Source organism: Chiloscyllium plagiosum, chromosome 31, assembly GCF_004010195.1.
Source record: "Chiloscyllium plagiosum isolate BGI_BamShark_2017 chromosome 31, ASM401019v2, whole genome shotgun sequence".
Lineage (NCBI taxonomy): Eukaryota > Metazoa > Chordata > Chondrichthyes > Orectolobiformes > Hemiscylliidae > Chiloscyllium > Chiloscyllium plagiosum.
In genome coordinates, this window is record NC_057740.1 from 18,328,746 (window position 1) to 18,348,102 (window position 19,357).

Here is a 19,357-nt window from a genome sequence, read left to right on the forward strand (position 1 = left end):
GGGCAGGGGAGAGGGGGAGGGAGAAGGCGGCGGAGAGAAAGTGAGCGAGAGAGGGGGGAGAGAGGACGTGGGGGAGAGAAGACAGGGGAAGAGAGAGAGGGCTTCTATTTGTCTACTTCAATGCCTTCCTTCCCCTTCTGCTTGTTATTACTTTTACTGAAGATTTTGAAACATGACAGTGGATTTTTGTGCAGACAACCAGCAGACTAAAAGACTGAAGTTCGAGTTCTTGCAATATATATAAATGATGCACTACCGACAGACATACCGATATGAGAAAGACTTTGACACCCTGGTCCTCAGCATCCATGGCTGTGATTCGAATGCTCTTCTCACTTGCTTTATCAATTTGCATCTGGGCCCAGAGTTTAGTATTTAGAATTAATCGAAGGCTGCCCTGAGTCCGCATCACTATAACAAAGAAAGAAAAGCACTGAACGTATAAAATTAATACTGTATTGACCACATATTGTAGATTAGCTCTTGTTATGTAGATACTGAAGCATTTTAAACAGCTGAAATAAATACTTTATAATTCACTGGCAAAGATACCTTTGGATCATTACTTTACAAAGTGCTCTTAGCTAGCAACATTACAATTAGGCATTTCATACTCATACGTTCTGTTACAGTAAAGATGCAATGGGTTGATCATTTAATTGATTATCATCTTCCGCATTCTTTGCATGGAGCTGTGCTTCACTCAGTGGGAAATCAAAAACCTGGAAGAGTCAGCCTCCTGATGAGTTTCACATTTCATAGCTGAAGTGTTTTACATAGTTCCCTGAGTTGTACTCATGTTTGCACACTAAAAGCCATTTTGCATCAATGTCGAAGCAGCAGTCTAACAAAATCTTTTGAAAGAAATTAAAGTTCCATATTAACTATGGGGCTAAAAAATGAGAATAACTGCCTTTCAAAACAATTATATTTTTTGTGTCATCATCTACCTCCAATACGGTTCTTCCTTTGCTCAAGTCTTTGTCATCTGTACGTACCATAAGCACTAATTTCCAAATATTCACATACGCTAACACTTTGTTTTCTATCCATCAACAGTATTCAACTGCAACATTTCTTCTTGTACCATACACCTAATTTTTTTTTTCCAGCAAGCTGCTTTGTGCAATACCTTAATGAATGCTGTCCGAAAATCCATTTACACTAAAACCATTTATCAATCTAAAATTATTCAAAAAAATCAAATTGCCTTTACCAAATCGATACCAGATGTTGTCAATTACTGATTTCACTTTGAACTATAAATCCAGGACCTTGCTCTCAATGAAAATTTAAACTTTCTCTACAACTGAAACAGTTCGTAATTTCAAAACTAACCATACTAATTTTCCTTGTCAGTGTTATTAGCTGTCTACTCAGTACATCATGATTTCTTCCAAGCTGTTTAAATCTCTGAAGATCAACAGCTAACATCAGTTAATAATAATTTATAATCTCATCTTTTTCCTTCAACAATTCACACTCTTGGCCTTTAATGTCACACATCATTTTCTCTTTTGTAGCATCCCTTTTTCCTTCAATCCTTGATGAAATACAAGTTATACACAGGCTTAATAGTTTGCACTTTATTAAGAGTCTTATCTCTCTTATACTTCTATCAGAAGTGACCCTACACAGGAAAATACACTCGACACACAGAAAATATTTTCTCTCTGCAGCTAAAGAATTATTGAAGAATACACAATCCTGACAAAAACATGGTTGTCTGAAAGTGGAGCACAAAGTCCATTAATCTAGAAACAGAAGTAAGCTATGCAGCCTCTCAAAACTGTTCTGACACTCATCTAGATTGTAACGGATTTATATCTCAACTTACATACATTTTGGACAGCAGTAACTTGTATGATCCTAAAAAATTCTGTCTCTAATTTTAAAGTTATACCCACCTGTTCTGGATTTCTCCATCAGTGAAAATCAGTGCCTAATCGAATCCCTAAATTGTTTTAAACCCTGAATCTTCTAAACCGAAGGGATTATAAATCAAGTTTGTGTAACTACCATTGTAATCAAAGCCAATAAACTGTGGTACCATCCCAGTGAGTGTGGTGATGAAATGGCTCACTAAGTTCTGATACAGCAAATATCCCAAGTGACAAAAGCAATTCTGGAGTTGGGTGTACAGCCTTCTGCGAGTCTCACCTGTATCGCCAGCAGCTGAGAGTAACTAGAATAGGAGTAAAAGATATATTGCTGAACATCTATTACTTTTATAGTAACACAAAACAAAAAGAGCATGATCAGTACCAACAATGACAATGTTTTCAAGCTGAACCTCAAACATTGTGGTACAATGTGGTTGAAGCTCTATCAAGCAATTGAAAGATGCAGTAACTAATAGAACCATCCTGGAAGAACAAAAGGTTTTGTATCCTCAGTATAGTTTTGCACCTAATCCATGGGACACTTCTCAAAATATTGCTAGACCACAGAACACAATCTCAGACCCAAACTCATCTTCCTCACCATGAACACATTCTCAGGAGGTCTCCTGATGGCATGTCAAAAGATTAGCATTTGCATATGCTTTGGTTATAATATAAAAGGCATTCAAAATGTAATCCAAACTAAGCTGCCATTTCTGAGTTTTAAGCCAATTTCTATGTTAAGCCTCTTTTCAAGGAAGGTCTGCAGTGCTAAACAATTTCACAGTAACATTGTGTTTTGATTCTGTTTGAGATGATAATCCATACTATGGTAAACTCATGCCATTGTATGGCTCCAGCATGTCATACCGTAAGTTGTCAAGTCTGTTTAGCAGAAATTCACTTAATATATTGTTCACAAAGAATACTGCATATCTGCTTGAATTCATTTTACAAGTACCTCGCAGCTGGTTGAAAAAAATATACTTAGGAACTGTGGAAGACCACAAGACTTGTGTGATCTAGGTTACTTCTTTAAAGAGATTGCAGGCCTGATCAAAATTTTATATCCATATTACAAGAAAGAAAAGGTTTCAGAACACAACCCTTTTAAGCTGGATAGCAATCATCTACAACACACTATGCTATTTTTAATGTTTGCAAAACAATAACATTAATTAAGTTAGATTTTAATCCAAATTTGTATGGAGGATGCAAAAACAAAAATATTTCAGCAGGTAAGGAAAATGGAGTAATTAAGACCCTTCTCCCCATGCATGGCTTTACAAAGGATACAAATCTATTCTCTCTTGTAGCTGTTGCCCGCACAATGAGTTTTCGCAATTATACATATGAATTATTTCCCAAGTCCAACTATAGTATGCTACATAGAATAAAACAATAAGTAATCCTACAATGTCTTTGAAAATTTTCCTCTGCCCAACACTTCAACAGCTGGGGCTACTGAGGTCAATTGCAGGATTGCTCCTATTGCGATCAGCTAACTCAAGATTGGATGGGAATCACACTGTGATTTAGCTTATGTGCATGAATAATGTGCTCTGCACTGGGAAGTACAGGTACAAATTACTTGGTTAGGATGTGCGTGTTTCGGGTTCTTGAAGTACTTACAGAAGAAAAATCAAAACAGGATTCACACCATCATTTTTATGAGGTACTGTAATGTTTCGAAAACTAAAATTTCTATTTTTATAGATTATAAGTATTCATTAACAAAAAAAATAAATAACTATTACAAACAGCAAGTGTCACTAAGTATCAGTGTTTAACAGAAAGTACAGAAAATGCACTCATACCTAGCCTTGACTGCAAGGCTCCATCATCAGCAGATGCCATATCGTTGAGTCTCAAGAGGCCTCTTCCCCTCTCTACCCAGGATTGTGATGTCTTGTCGAACACAAATAACTTGCATTGAATCTGAAATTAATCAAGAATATTCTGAAGCTAAGAAATATTTCCTTCTCATAATTGCAAAGGAATTCTTTGTTTTTAACAGATACAGTAGAATAGTAAGTATGTTCATGGACTAGAGATCTGGAGACAGGAATTCAAATCTCAACAGGAAAGCTGGAGAATTGAAATTCAGTTAATTAAGCAAATCTGTCTAAAACTATCAGACTGTATTGTATCCTATCTAGTTCACTTATGTTCTTTAGGGAAGGAAATCAGCTGTGCTTACCCAGTCAGGCCTGTATGCAACTGCTGACCCGCAACAAAATGGTTAATTCTTAATGATCCTCACAAATGGCTACACCAAGCTGGGTTCCCTGAGAAGGTAACAACTCCCCCAAGCATTAGTTTCTTACTTATAAGTAGTTTACATTTTTATAGTCAATGAAGCGGTGAGCAACCTGCTAATAAGTTCCAAATTGTTGCACCTTCAAGGGAACATTGTTAGCAAGCCATTCAATTTACGTCAAAGGCAATTAGGAACTTGCAATAAATGCTGGCTGGCCTTAGCAGTGATGCCTATATCCCATAAAAAAACAAAATAAATGCAATTAGGGAAAAAAATTTCAAATCCAATGAAATAATGGGAAATTATTAACCAATCCAAAAGCAACCTTTCACCAAACTGCCAGTCATTATAAAATCTGCTTATTTCTAACTTGAAGTAATGAGTTAGTCATAGAGTCAGGACAGAAACAGACACGTCAGTCCAACAAGTCCACGCCGAACATAATTCCAAACCAAACCAGTCCCACCTGCCTGCAACTGACCCATATCCCTCCAAACCTTTCCTATTCATGGACTTATTTAAGTGTCTTTAAACCCTGTAACTGTGCCAACATCTACCACTTCCTCAGGAATTGCATTCCACAGGCGAACCATCCTGTGTAAAAAATGTACCCGTGTGCTTAAACCTTTCTCCTCCTACCTTAAAAATATGCCCCCTAGTCTTGAAATCCCCAACCTAAGGAAAAGACAACTACCACTAACCCTATCCATACCATGATTTTATAGACCTCTATGCTCTTTCCACTGGCTCTTCTAAAGCTTCCTCATATTGAAGGCTCCTGTAAAGTGGCTGTCCATCATCTGGGCCTGCGCACTATGGAGTCTAGCTGATATCAGAATCATATCTGAAGCATTTTGATCAGTAACAAACATGTTTTCCCAACACAAAAGCACAATGAGTTGGAGAATACACCACAAACCTAATGTCACCACAGCAAAGTAGAAGACATATAAAAGAGGCATGCATAAAAACTATCACCTGATTTCGATAGTGTCACTCAGTTTCTGGATGTGTATCCACTTTTATATACATATGGCTATGGTCAACCAAAAGGACGGAGTGGGGTTAAGATATATAGTCTCCTTTTAAGATGTTGACACTGTACAATATCTAAGTTAATGTCATACATCTTCCCACGATCAATTGTTTTTGTAGCCTCATTTTAGTTGTATGTCTCACTGGGAGGAGGCAACAGTAGGCAGATAGATTGACAGAACAAGAAACGTGCATTAATACCTTTAAGTCAGTTGGGCAAGTATGGAAGTAGCTTTGAATATGGAACTAAATCTACATTCAAAGGGAGATTATATCAAATGTGGTTATCCAACACTATTCCTCACTCTTTCAGTCTCTTATAGTGTATTAAAAGTGTTACACAGACCTCGTGATAAACGTAGAAATACTATGTACACATTTCGTATGTTGATTCCAATGTCAAAATGGTCACTCTGAACTATTAGGCTTATAAGTTACATCTACATGTAATCAATACGTGGCACTTTAAAACACACCAAATGGTGATGTATTGTAGGGAAGGTAAAAGCACTACTAGAACTTCTGGATAGCTCAAGAGAGAACTGAGAATTATTGTCAATTCGACTACTTGTAAAATATAAAACAATCACTATATTTAAAGATTTACAGCTCATACAATTCAACACTAATTCTCCTTCTCCATCTGTTTCTTTTGATGGTTCCTACAGCACCAATCTAAAAGACTTATTCACCTGTATCCTTCATCTGCCATAAATAATTTTGGATGGAATATCCAATGATCAGTTTGATATACTTTCCCTTTGTCACACACACATTTTATGAAAAGATGACCAGTGCATATAAAAACCTATTTGCTTACTTCAGGATGATTCCAGCTGTTTTGGATTCTAAAAGATTCATTAGTTTAAAAACTCACTGAATTCAGCAAAGGTTATGGGGATTTCTCCAATTATTGACAAATAAAGTGATTTAACAAGTACTACAATATTCACTAGCACTGAGTATTGACTCTTAAGAGGGTAATTTTAGTTGGATGGATGTATCCTGGTTCCTATCGGTCTCTCTGAAGGAAATAAAAATGGAAGCCATCAACAGAGAACCATTGTATTTAAATGGGCATTCTTAGCAAATAGTTGTCGAGCTCTTCGTGTGAACAGAGCTGGTTCAAATAGCTCATTGACTGCCTTTTGCCTGCTCATAATCTGAAGACGTGGGCAGGGAACATGAGTACCACACAGAACATCCGTCCCCATTTTGCTTGCGACCAGCCATACTTCAATAAATCAGGAAACGGTCACCTGACAGAAAGCCCACTTAAACCGTTAACCATACATTCTGAAGACTGTACCACCAAACTGTGCTAACTTTGATTTTCACTACAGATTAGTATCCATCCTGTTCAAACATTTGTGTGTGTATCACACCAGATGTGGCTGGGCTCCACACAATTCAGTCACTGTTCCACAGAGAAAATCAAACTATTCTATCAAGCAAAACATTGTTGTTAACCAATTGCAAAAGGGATGATCACCTTATTGGGATTGTATTATAGACCCCCTAATAGTCAGAGGGATATTGAGAAACAAATTTGTAAGGAGATCTCAGCTATCTGTAAGAATAATAGGGGGTTATGGTAGGGGATTTTAACTTTCCAAACATAGACTGGGACTGCCATAGTGTTGAGGGGTTAGATGGAGAGGAATTTGTTAAGTGTGTAGAAGAAAATTTTCTGAGTCAGTATGTGGATGTACCTACTCTTGGGAAATAAGGCAGGGCAGGTGACTGAGGTGTCAGTGGAGGATTACTTTGGGGCCAGTGGCCATAATTCTATTAGATTTAAAATAGTGATGGAAAAGAATTGACGTTCTAAATTGGAGACAGGCCAATTATGACGGTATTAGGCAAGAACGTTCAAAAGCTGACTGGGGGCAGATGTTCGTAGGTAAAGGGACGGCTGGAAAATGGGAAACCTTCAGAAATGAGATAACAAGAATCCGGAGAAAGTATATTCCTGTTAAGGTGAAAGGAAAGGCTGGTAGGTATAGGGAATGCTGGATGACTAAAGAAATTGAGGTTTTGATTAAGAAAAAGAAGGAAGCATATGTCAGGATAGATCAAGTGAATCCTTAGAAGAGTATAAAGGCAGTAGGAATATACTTATGAGGGAAATCAGGAGGGCAAAAAGGGGATATAAGATCGCTTTGGCAAACAGAATTAAGGAGAATCCAAAGGTTTTTACAAATACATTAACAAAAGGGTAACTAGGGAGAAAACAGGGCCCCTCAAAGATCAGCCAAGCGGCCTTTGTGTGAAGCCACAGGAGATAGGGGAGATACTAAACGAGTATTTTGCATCAGTGTTTACTGTAAAAAAAGGACATGGAAGGTAGCGAATGTAGGGAACTAGATGGTGACATCTTGAAAAATGTCCATATGATAGAGGAGGAAGTGCTGGATGTCTTGAAATGCATAAAAGTGGATAAATCCCCAGGACCTGATCAGGTGTACCCTGGAATTCTGTGGGAAGCTAGGGAAGTGATTACTGGGCCTCTTACTGAAATGTCGACGTTTCGGGCATAAGTCCTTCTTCAGGAATGAGGCAAGTGTGTCCAGCAGGCTAAGATAAAAGGTAGTGGGGAGGGACTTGGGGGAGGGGCGTTGGAATTGCGATAGGTGGAGGGAGGTCAAGGTGAGGGTGATATGCCGGAGTGGAGTGGGGGAGGAGAGGTCAGGAAGAAGATTGCAGGTTAGGAAGGCGGTGCTGAGTTCGAGGGATTTGACTGAGACAGGGTGGGCGGAGGGGAAATGAGGAAACTGGAGAAATCTGAGTTCATCCCTTGTGGTTGGAGGGTTCCCAGGCAGAAGATGAGGCGCTCTTCCTCCAACCGAGGAAGAAGTTTGTGCATGGGAAATCATGTCTCACAAACTTGATTTGAGTTTTTTGAAAAAGTAACAAAGAAGATTGATGAGGGCAGAGCAGTATATGTGATCTATATGGATTTCAGTAAGGCATTCAACAAGGTTCCCTGTGGGAGACTGGTGAAAAAGTTTAGATCTCATGGAATACAAGGAGAACTAGCCATTTGGATACAGAACTGGCTCAAAGGTGGTGGAAGGCTGTTTTTCAGACTGGAGGCCTGTGACCAGTGGAGTGTCACAAGGATTGATGCGGGGTCCACTACTTTTCATCATTTATATAAATGATTTGGATGTGAGCATAAGTAGGTACAGTTAGTAAGTTTGCAGATTACACCAAAATTGGAGGTGTAGTGGAAGTGAAGAAGGTTACCCAGATTACAATAGGATCTTGATCAGATGGGCCAATGGGCTGAGAAGTGGCAGATGGAGTTTAATTCAGATAAATGTGAGGTGCTGCGTTTTGGGAAAGAAATCTTAGCAGGACTTATACACTTAATGGTAAGGTCCAGGGGAATGTTGCTGAACAAAGAGTCCTTGGAATTCAGGTTCATAGCTCCTTGAAAGTGGAGTCACAGGTAGAAAGGATAGTGAAGGTGGTGTTTGGTATGCTTTCCTTTATTGGTCAGAGTATCGAGTACAGGAGTTGGGAGGTCATGTTGCAGCCGTACAGGACATTGTTTAGGCCACAGTTGGAACCTTGCGTGCAAATTTGGTCTCCTTCCTATCGGAAAGATGTTGGGAAACTTGAAAGGGTTCAGAAAAGATTTACAAAGATTTGCCTGAGTTGGAGGATTTGAGCTATAGGGAGAGGTTGACTAGGCTAGGGCCATTTTCCCTGGAGGGTTGGAGGCTGAGGGGTGACCTTATAGAGGTTTATAAAATCATGAGGGGCATGGATAGATAAATAGACAAAGTCTTTTCCCTGGGGTGGGGGAGTCCAGAACTAGAGGGCATAGGTTTAGGGTGAGGGGAAAGATATAAAAGGGACAATGTTTTCACGCAGAGGGTGGTATATGTATGGAATGAGCTGCCAAAGGAAGTAATGGAGGCTAGTACAATTGCAACATTTAAAAGGCATCTGGATGGGTATATGAATAGGAAGGGTTTGGAGGGATATAGGCCCGGTGCTGGCAGGTGAGACTAGATTGCTTTGGGGTATCTGGTCGGCATGGACAAGTTGGACCAAAGGGTCTGTTTCCGTGTTATACATCTCAATGTATATACATCTCAATTTAATGACTGTCTCAAGACTTCACATTGATATCAACAGAACCAGATAATTCATTATTTCTTGTGAAAGTTAAGGTCCAAGTGCATCAAAAGCCTTTTATCCTACACCATACAGATGATTGGTGCTCTCTAGATAAACATGTAACACTAAATAATGAGATCAAAACATTTAGGAATGATTATCTAAATTAGCAAGTGTACCAATGGAAAACACAAGCCAGAACCTACAAGACGCATGATCTGGACTTGAATATTTACAGAAGAAAGATGATCATCCTAACGCACTGATTACCTCAATAAAATAAAAATGGGTAAAATTTGAAAGCTCAAGATTTCAGCACTGACCATATAGATCTCTAAAACTCAGTGGAGATTTGAAGAGATCTCCTAGAGTTTCAGAAGAACTTTACCAAGGACTACAGGCAATACTACAACATGTTGCAACTTCTTAGTGAAGCCGAAGAATGGACTGGTACAGATGCCAAAATAATGGAACAAAAATTCAGACGTGTTACCACAGATGGTTGATAAGTAGTAGATACTTGAGATTAACATTAATCTTACATGGAATCAAACTCTTAAAAGAAAACATTTTAAACACTAAACAAGTACCTAATATGAAGGGAAATGGAATAGGGGAAGGTGATTGGGGTTAAAATAGTAAGACCTGCCTTGGCCAACAAAATTGCAAATGAGAGTCAATGAGCTATTTGAACTATTTCTGTTCACTTGAAGACCTAGACAGCCATTTGCCACTTTTATACTTCTCAGAAGTAATCTTGGAAATAGATTTCTAGGACAGCTACAAAGAGAGAGATTATTTAAAAAAACAAATAAAATGTAATCGAGACAATTGAGTAGAATGGACAGCACTAATCAAGAATTAGTCAAATTAAATGCAAATAACAGGTTTTCTGGAGTTTTAAATCACATACCTGCAGGACATTACTCTCAGCTTCTTCACCAGTGATAACTTCCACCTTTTCCAACAAGCATTTCTTGGCTGTTGCTTTGGTGTAAGCAGCTGCTGATTCCTCTAGTGATTCAGTCACATTATTTACTAGAATTAAACAAAGATAATTACTCCTTGCATATATTTGAGGTTTCATTGGACCCCATAATGCTCCACACCAATTCGGTTTTCAAATGCAGTAACCTTTGTTCCATAAATAAATGCAGCAATGATCTGTGCTCACACTACTCCATAAAACAAATTAAAATCCTACAATGCTAGCGTATAAAATATATTGTGTTAAAGGTCTGGAAACTAAAACTAAATACTGTAAGTGTTGAGGAACTGAAATGAAAACAAAATGCTGGAAATATTCAGCAGGTCAGAGAGCAGCTTGAAGTTAAAAGTAGAATTGACCTTTCAGGTCAATAGTAACTTGTGTTCTGATTAATATTATCAACTTAAAATCTTTTCTTCTCTTCACAAGCCCTGCCTGGACTGCTGAGTATTTGCAGTAGTTTTTGTTTTTATGAAAGGCTGGTGGAACTACGAATAATATCCCATACCTAACCAGTCAGTAGCTTTCTCAGGTGTAGCTTCCGGTAATGGTTCAGGAAGAGATCCTGATGGAACAGGTACATTTTCTCCAAATAGCTGCTCTTTGTTGCTTTCAATGCTCACATCACCTGCTCGTGGTAAGCTCTGTAAATATAATGAATAATTCTAGGTATATTACTGATCATCTCTTCGCTACCATATTACAATCTTAAAAAATCACACAACACCAGGTTATAGTCCAACAAGTTTAATTGGAAGGCCCACAAGCTTTCGGAGCGCTGCTCCTTCAACCACCTGATGAAGGAGCTGTGCTCCGAAAGCTCGTGTGCCTTCCAATTAAACCTGTTGGACAATAACCTGGTGTTGTGTGATTTTTAACTTTGTACACCCCAGTCCAACACCGGCATCTCCAAACCATATTACAATCTATATTCAAATATAGCAAATGATTACAACCTGTCAGCCACCAATTAATGTCCATACCATGTTAAGCTACTAAAAATCTTCAAACTATTCAACAGATCTACTCCAAATATGTCAAGTTATATATGTTAGAGACTGTCTTCTACTTGACACTTGCCATCTTTCAATAATCGGTACAAAGTGAAGAGGATATACGAATTAAATGTTTAATTTGCTGTACTCACCAATACCCGCTCACTCATGTTCTCCCCAAACACAAACTTGGCACTTCTTGCGTTACTATCTGCATTTTCTCCAGAGTCCAACAGACTGTAGTTGACAGATAAAAATAAATAAATATATAAATAATTTCCAACAAATTGGGCAGAAATATATCAGGTGCAATCAGAATGGTTAAGTGCAAAGAACTACACATTTGAAGAATTGCAGAGGGAAGAGCAGATACATTTAATTAATGGTGTCAAACTCTTTCTAGAAGAGGAAGTGTATTAGATTGGGAATCAGGCTCAATATTTAGTGGAAGAACATACAAATTAAAAGGAGTAAAACTTCAGCCCTTTGAACCTGCTGCAGTTGATCTGATGGTGGTCTCAACTCTACATATGTACTACTCAGTTAACCTTTAAATCCCTTGTTTAACAAGCCTTGAAAATATTCAAGACGCTACCTTCATCATTATTTGGGGAAAAAAGTTCCAAAAAACATGAACTTTGAGGGAAAAGAAATCCTCATTTCAATCAAAATAGAGGACTGCTTATTTTTAAACAGTATCCCGCATGTTCAGTAATCAATGAAGTAAAGAGAATGGTGAACTAATCAGGTTGACGTCATTTACAATACTCTGCTATGGCTACATCATGTTCGGGTTATGATACAAAGTAAGCATCTTAACTCAGTCTTTGTTTACATTGCTGACAAAGAGATGAACTTCTGGAGCCTGAAATTTCCCAAGGAGAGGCTGGCAAGAATTAGACACTGACTCTTCTCAGGCTAAGCATATAGGAACACAAGATATCATAAGAAATGAATCAAGTGACTTTCAAGCAAAAGTTGAAGATAAATTATAAACACAGGAAAAAGGACAGAGACAAAAATCAGTAAAGGACCACATCAGACTGATACCAGAAAGCACTTCTTCATGCAAGTAGGTACTTACAATAATTATCTGGGTAGTGCAGTAGAATGAAAAACTCAATACACAAGAGACATTGTGGTAGTGCAGATGAGAAATTATGAATTTCTATGAAATCAGGCTGGATATTCATCTTCATCTGAACATACCTTTCAGATCGTTATGATTAATTGAATTTGACATCATTTATTTAAGGGTCAGAATATATAAAGTTAAGCATGAAACATTTCATTGGTTGTTAAATGCTGTCTTGCTCATTATTATTAGAAATCCCTAACTAGTGGCCAATTAAGAAGAAATAAGATAAATAGAACAGGGTTCTTTTGCATCTCCATGTTAGAAACAACTTTGGTATGGACATTCATATGTGCACCCCAAACTTATTGAGCAAACGATAGCACTGATGTTTCCTTTTCATTCTTTGAATTAATCAGTATTTACTGTGGAAAAGGATATGGAAGATATAGACTGTAGGGAAATAGATGGTGACATCTTGTAAAATGTTCGTGTGACAGAGGAGGAAGTGCTGGATGGCTTGAAACGGGTAAAGGTGGATAAATCCCCAGGACCTAATCAGATGCACCAGAGAACTCTGGAAAGCTAGGGATGTCATTGCTGGGCCTCTTGCCGAGATGTTTGTATCATTGATAGTCACAGGTGAGGTGCCGGAAGACTGGAGGTTGGCAAACGTGGTGCCACTGTTAAAGAAGGGTGTTAAGGACAAGCCAAGGTAGTATAGACCAGTAAGCCTAAAGTCAGTGGTGTGCCATTTGTTGGAGGGAATCCTAAGGGAGAGGATGTACATGTATTTGGAAAGGCAAGGACTGATTCAGGATAGTCAACATGGCTTTGTGCGTGGGAAATCATGTCTCACAAACTTGATTGAGTTTTTTGAAGAAGTAACAAAGAGGATTGATGAGGGCAGAGCAGTAGATGTGATCTATATGGACTTCAGTGAGGTGTTCGACAAGGTTCCCCATGGGGGACTGATTAGCAAGGTTAGATCTCATGGAATACAGGAAGAACTAGCCATTTAGATACAGAATTGGCTCAAAGGTAGAAGACAGAGGGTGATAGTGGAGGGTTGTTTTTCAGACTGGAGGCCTGTGACCACTGGAGTGCCTCAAGGATCAGTGCTGGGTCCTCTACTTTTCATCATTTACATAAATGATTTGGATGTGAGCATAAGAGGTACAATTAGTAAGTTTGCAGATGACACCAAAATCGGAGGTGTAGTGGACAGCGAAGAGGGTTGCCTCAGATTACAACAGGATCTTGACCAGATGGGCCAATAGGCTGAGAAATGGCAGATGGAGTTTAATTCGATAAATGTGAAATGCTGCATTTTGGGAAAGTAAATCTTAGCAGGACTTATACACTTAATAGTAAGGTCCTAGGGAGTGTTGCTGAACAAATAGATCTTGGAGTGCAGGCTCATAGCTCCTTGAAAGTGGAATCGCAGATAGATAGGATAGTTAAGAAGGCGTTTGCTTTGCTTTCCTTTATTGGTCAGAGTATTGAGTACAGGAGTTGGGAGGTCATGTTGTGGCTGTACAGGACATTGGTTAGGCCACTGTTGGAATCTTGAGTGCAATTCTGGTCTCCTTCCTATCGGAAAGATGCTGTGAAACTTGAAAGGGTTCAGAAAAGATTTACAAGGATGTTGCCAGGGTTGGAGGATTTGAGCAATAGGGATAGGCTGAACAGGCTGGGGCTGTTTTCTCTGGAGCGTCGGAGGCTGAGGGGTGACCTTATAGAGGTTTACAAAATTATGAGGGGCATGGATAGGGTAAATAGGCACAGTCTTTTCCTTGGGGTCAGGGAGTCCAGAACTAGATGGAATAGGTTTAGGGTGAGAGGGGAATGATATAAAAGAGACCTAAGTTGGACTGAAGGGTCTGTTTCCATGCTGTACATCTCTATGACTATGACTAAGTTTACTCTCATAATAAGGTCAAGGTTGATACTTGGATTTTGGTAACATCACTTACGGGTAAGAGCTTTTGACAATAAAAGAAAACTTATCGCCCCCAAAGACAGCCTTACCAAGATGAGAATCTGGCAATCTCAATTTTCAGATACTGATATCAAGAACGTCAACAGACTTGAGAAAGACTAAAATCGGTGATAAAAGGAGTTAACTATTACTCAACTTGAGAAACACTGCAAAACTACATCTTTATCACTTTAGGTAAGTTTGAAGTGCATGGACAAAGACAATATTCTTTACAAATGCCCTTAGATGCCCTTAAAGAACATCCAATCCTCATTTCTAAACAGAACTAACAACATGTTATCAGTTGTCCCTGGCAGTCCCGGAGATGGAAGTTACAGGTTTTACTGATTCTATATGAATAATTAAATTTAGCCACTTACTTTACCGTGTTTTGTTTGATGTACTGGAGGAAGTAGTTGGTTGCTGGCAATGTTTCTCCATCCGCAGAACTTTGCTTCAGAGGACATGTAAAATCACTGCCCTCCATCATCTGCAACATATCACATATAACAGATATGCACAAACTAGAATATGGGTCATCTCTGTTACAAATTCCCAACACCATCAGCTGGTCTTGCCAGTCTCTCGACACTCTAGTTTTTACTGAGTGTTATATAATAGATAGAAAACAGTCAAGGTGGATTTTACTTTCTAAATATTTAAGCTATCGAGCTTCAGAACAAGCTTCTAATTTCAAAACAAAGTAAAACTGAAAACTAACTTTTCTGTAATAGGAGTGAGAGGTTTTTTTTTGACTATTTGCACTTTTCTGATCTGTTAGTGACCTGCAGAGGCAGGAAGGCATATGGGATGTGCAGAGGTCCACAGCAATTGATTCACAAGCTTCTGCTAATAGTTTTGTGATTGAGGGAGTGGAACTGTTTGAAATAAAACCATCATTTAAGCAAAGCTCAGTTACAAAGTTACCCCAGGGAAGAACTATTATGACAGCAGTTCAAGAGGAGTGGGAGTTGCGGTATCCTGGATGAGAAAAACAACAGTATACGGCAATATGGACCAAACTACACCAAGGCTGTTTTGGGATGGTGGGGGAAATTGAAGAGGTGTTGTACAGCATATCAGCTGTGAAGAAGGGAAAGCACTGGTGTGTGTTGGCTTTGGGGCACTGGGAAGAAAATGCATGTGAGGAAAGGATGAAATGGCTTGGAATGGGGATAGGATAGAAGGAATAGAAGGGAGGAGTGGTACAGAAAGATTGTGATGATTTAGGGTCATGGGATAGCAAAGGAAGGAATGAGAAATAGCAATGAGGGGTTGGATGGGAAAGCTGGAATAGTAAAGCATCAATTAGCATTGGCAGATTGGGAGGGAGAGGATGGCATCAGATGGCCAGTAGTGAAAGAATAGAATGAGGGTGGCATTGTAGGATTGGTGAAAGGAGGGAAAGGGCTGGCATGATGGTTAAATGTACAAATTTTGATTATGAATATTTTGTAGGACTCTGCTAGTATTCCAAGAAACATCTTTTACAGAACAAAAGAACTTTCAGGAACAGAAATTCCCAACAAACCTAATTTTAATTTGATATCAATCCCATTCTTTCAATATTGCTCCCTTCAAGAAACTATACCATATGAATTGTCAAAGGGATGAGAGAAGGATGAAGCATAAATCCCAGCACAAGAATTTGGTAAAATGGCTGTACATTTTTTCTTTATACTATTATAACTCAGGTCCCTTAGTATTAAAATTCTACTGTAGTGAGCTACTTGCTGGAGGCAGTTTTGAATTCACGCTGTTATTAAGAAAACTTTATGGAGTCTTTTCAAATAAAACAAGTTTAATTTCCTCAAGCAGTTTTTCATATTTTAACATTTCAGGTATTAGGAATCATCATTATAGTAACTCTCCACATAAATTCAAGGTGAAAATATGCTTCGTACATTTGACAAGTCGACTGTACATCATTTATCTTATTTACTGTTCATCTAGAATCCATAAACTCTTAACTTTATCTTTTTTTAAAAAACGCTATCTTAAGAGTGACTGTAATATATAGCTTTTTAACTTCGCTCTTTATTTCTTTCTACCTTATTCTTAAGTTTTTGTATCTAAGATGGCGCTGCGCGGCGAATTTGAAAAAAACTTTTCACAGTCCTCCTATATTTTTGTACTTGAATACCCGAGACAATAAAGTCTAAATCTAAACTCTTAGTATTCAGGTCTGGTATCTTGTCCTCTCCTCCTCTTTCAAATTGGTTGCGCTGATTAAACAAGGCAATCTTCCCCCATGCAATCAGCACTTATGCTTTTGCTGAGTCTGGCTGGGTGAGAGGTAGCTTGAGCCATATCTTGCATCATAATCTCCAAATGTAAAATATCAAAACATAGTACTACTCCAATGCGAACAATAAGTTTACTTTGCTGCTACACTTACAATTTTCCCTTTAATGAGGGGTACAGCCACTGTATTGCCAACATTTTCATTCCTAGTGCACTTATAGGGTCCAGAAGTTTCTCATGTCCTTTAGTCTACTTAAAGTCAGGAGAGAAGCATTCCCAACACACAATTATTTTCATGACATACCTCTACACCAACGACAGGAACTTGGACAATTACAAGCCCAATTTTTTCAGGATCAAATTACTATAATTATTTCAAGAGACTACTAAATGAAGTGTGAAATTCCTCTCTGGCTGCAGCTGTGCTGAATCTTAACTCCTATTGTGTTGGACAAAGTACGTACAGGTCATTCTGCTATAATGCATGTTTTGTCAACACAAAATGGCAACAACGCAATTGATGAATCGGGACGCTGTTTCTAAAGTGTGAACTTTTAAACGTGTGTTGGCCATAATGCGATTGAATCACCAACACTTTAAGTGCTGTTTTTATTGTGAGGTTTTTATATAGCGAGGGATTACACAAGAATGCAACCACTGCGTTATAGAAGAACTATCTGTATTGCTTTGTGTCCACTTTCTCAGTGGAAGCTTGAATGTAAACTTCTGGAATTTGAACAAATTTCACAGAACTGCACAAGAGTTGGTAAAAAGGTTCAGGGAAAGGTACAGACACAAACAGCAAGGAACTGTGAAACGTGGAAAGGAGAAAAATTACAGCATATAAAAACTCGAGCACAAATACAAAATACAGCTCCACACTGAGTTTGGGGCCCTTGGTCAAAAATGCAAAAAGTCAATGCAAAATATGAACTTCCTTTATTTTTACCTGGATGCTTACACGCGCAATGCATCCTCTTCCACAAAACATAGGAAAGATAACTAAGTATTGAAAATAAGGTTCTTTTAATGCCTTTCCATTACCCAAATGGATCTCTGTAAACCATCTGCCCATAAGACACAGGAGCAGAAGTTAGGCCATTAAGCCCGAGTCTGTTCTGCCATTCAATCATGGCTGATGAGTTTCTCATCCCCATTCTCTCACCATTTCCCAGTAACCCTTGATCTTCTTGTCAATCAAGAACCTATCTACTTCAGTCTTAAATACCTGGCTTCTGCAGCCTTCTGTGGCAGTGAATGACAACTATCACTTATTTTCAGCATGCCTATGTTCATAATTCACCTAACCTCAGATAAATTTATATTCAAATATCCTTAGAATCGTAGAGATGTACAACACAGAAACAGACCCTTCGGTCCAACTCGTCCAAGCCAACCAGATATCCCAACCCAATCTAGTCCCATTTGCCAGCACTTGCGCCATATCCCTCCAAACCCTTCCTGTTCATATACTCATCCAGATGCCTTTTCAATGTTGCAATTGTACCAGCCTCCACCACTTCCACTGGCAGCTCATTCCATACACGCACCACCCTCTGTGTGAACAGGTTGCCCCTTAGTTCCCTTTCATATCTTTCCCCCTCACCCTAAACCTGTGCCCTCTTGTTCTCAACTTCTTGGGTTTGTCTATTTGCCCTATTCATGCCCCTCATGATTTTATAAACCGTTATCAGGTCACCTCTCAGCCTCTGATGCTCCAGGGAAAACAGCTCCAGTCTATTCAGCCTCTTCTTATAGCTCAAATTCTCCAACCCTGGCAACATCCTTGTAAATCTTTTCTGAACCCTTTCAAGTTACACATTATCTTTCCAATAGGAAGGAGACCAGAAGTGCACGCAATATTCCAAAAGTGGCCTAATCAACATCCTGTACAGCTGCAACATGACCTTCCAGCTCCCATACTCAATACCCTGACCAATAAAGGAAAGCATACGAAATGCCTTCCTTGCTATCCTATCTACCTGCGACTCTACTTTCAAGGAAAGTACTTCAAGTCCTCTTTTTTCAGCAACACTCCCTAGGGCCTCACCATGAAGTGTATAGGTCCGGCTCTGATTTGCTTTTCCAAGATGCAGCACCATGCATTTATCTAAATTCAACTCCATCTGCCATTCCTCAGCCCATTGGTCCCTCTGATCAAGATCACATTGTAATCTAAGGTAACCTTCTTTGCTGTCCACTACCTTTCCAATTTTGGCATCATCTGCAAATTTACTAATTTTACCTCCTATGTTCACATCCAAATCCTTGTTCAACTTAAATCTGCTGTCCTCTTTTCTTTCATCCACATTTTACTTTCTTTGGTTCTATTAACTTTCGATTTAGATTATTTTACAGATACTAACAAACTCATTCTGCATTCACAACATTTATTGAAATTAAAAGAATCATTTGATACATAATGCATGCCACTTCTTGCTCTATCTACTTTTAATTTCCTACACACAACCAGAATCTTTCAACTCAATTGTTTATTACATTACTTTTTCAATGTTATTATCTTTGACTCAGCACTCACTAGGTAAAGAATTCCATGCTTTAGCAGCTCTGGGAAAAATCACTCCTCAGTTGTTCCACATTTTTCTAAAAATAATGCTTCTTATTCCTTTTTTTAAAACTAATTAGTCAATCACGAGGAGCAATATTTCATCGTTGTCTCAGATCCTTTTTATTATTTTGACAATCTTGCCCTTAAAGCTCTTCATTCCAATGAAAATTCCCAATGTTTTGATCAAGACTGCTGT

General features: G+C 38.6%; 1 protein-coding gene across 4 annotated transcripts in view; it reads right to left on the reverse strand.

Moving 5' to 3' along the window:
• Nucleotides 1-19,357, reverse strand: part of LOC122565289 (ran-binding protein 3-like) — a 109,437-nt gene that overhangs the window by 5,726 nt on the left and 84,354 nt on the right. For all 4 annotated transcript variants that reach the window (XM_043721087.1, XM_043721086.1, XM_043721089.1 and 1 more), the window contains 6 exons: nt 14,729-14,838; nt 11,445-11,529; nt 10,806-10,941; nt 10,223-10,347; nt 3,701-3,821; nt 269-411 (listed from right to left, as the gene is read on the reverse strand). In XM_043721087.1, coding sequence (XP_043577022.1) covers nt 269-411; nt 3,701-3,821; nt 10,223-10,347; nt 10,806-10,941; nt 11,445-11,529; nt 14,729-14,838 — 720 coding nt within the window. The remainder of the gene's footprint in view (nt 1-268; nt 412-3,700; nt 3,822-10,222; nt 10,348-10,805; nt 10,942-11,444; nt 11,530-14,728; nt 14,839-19,357) is intronic.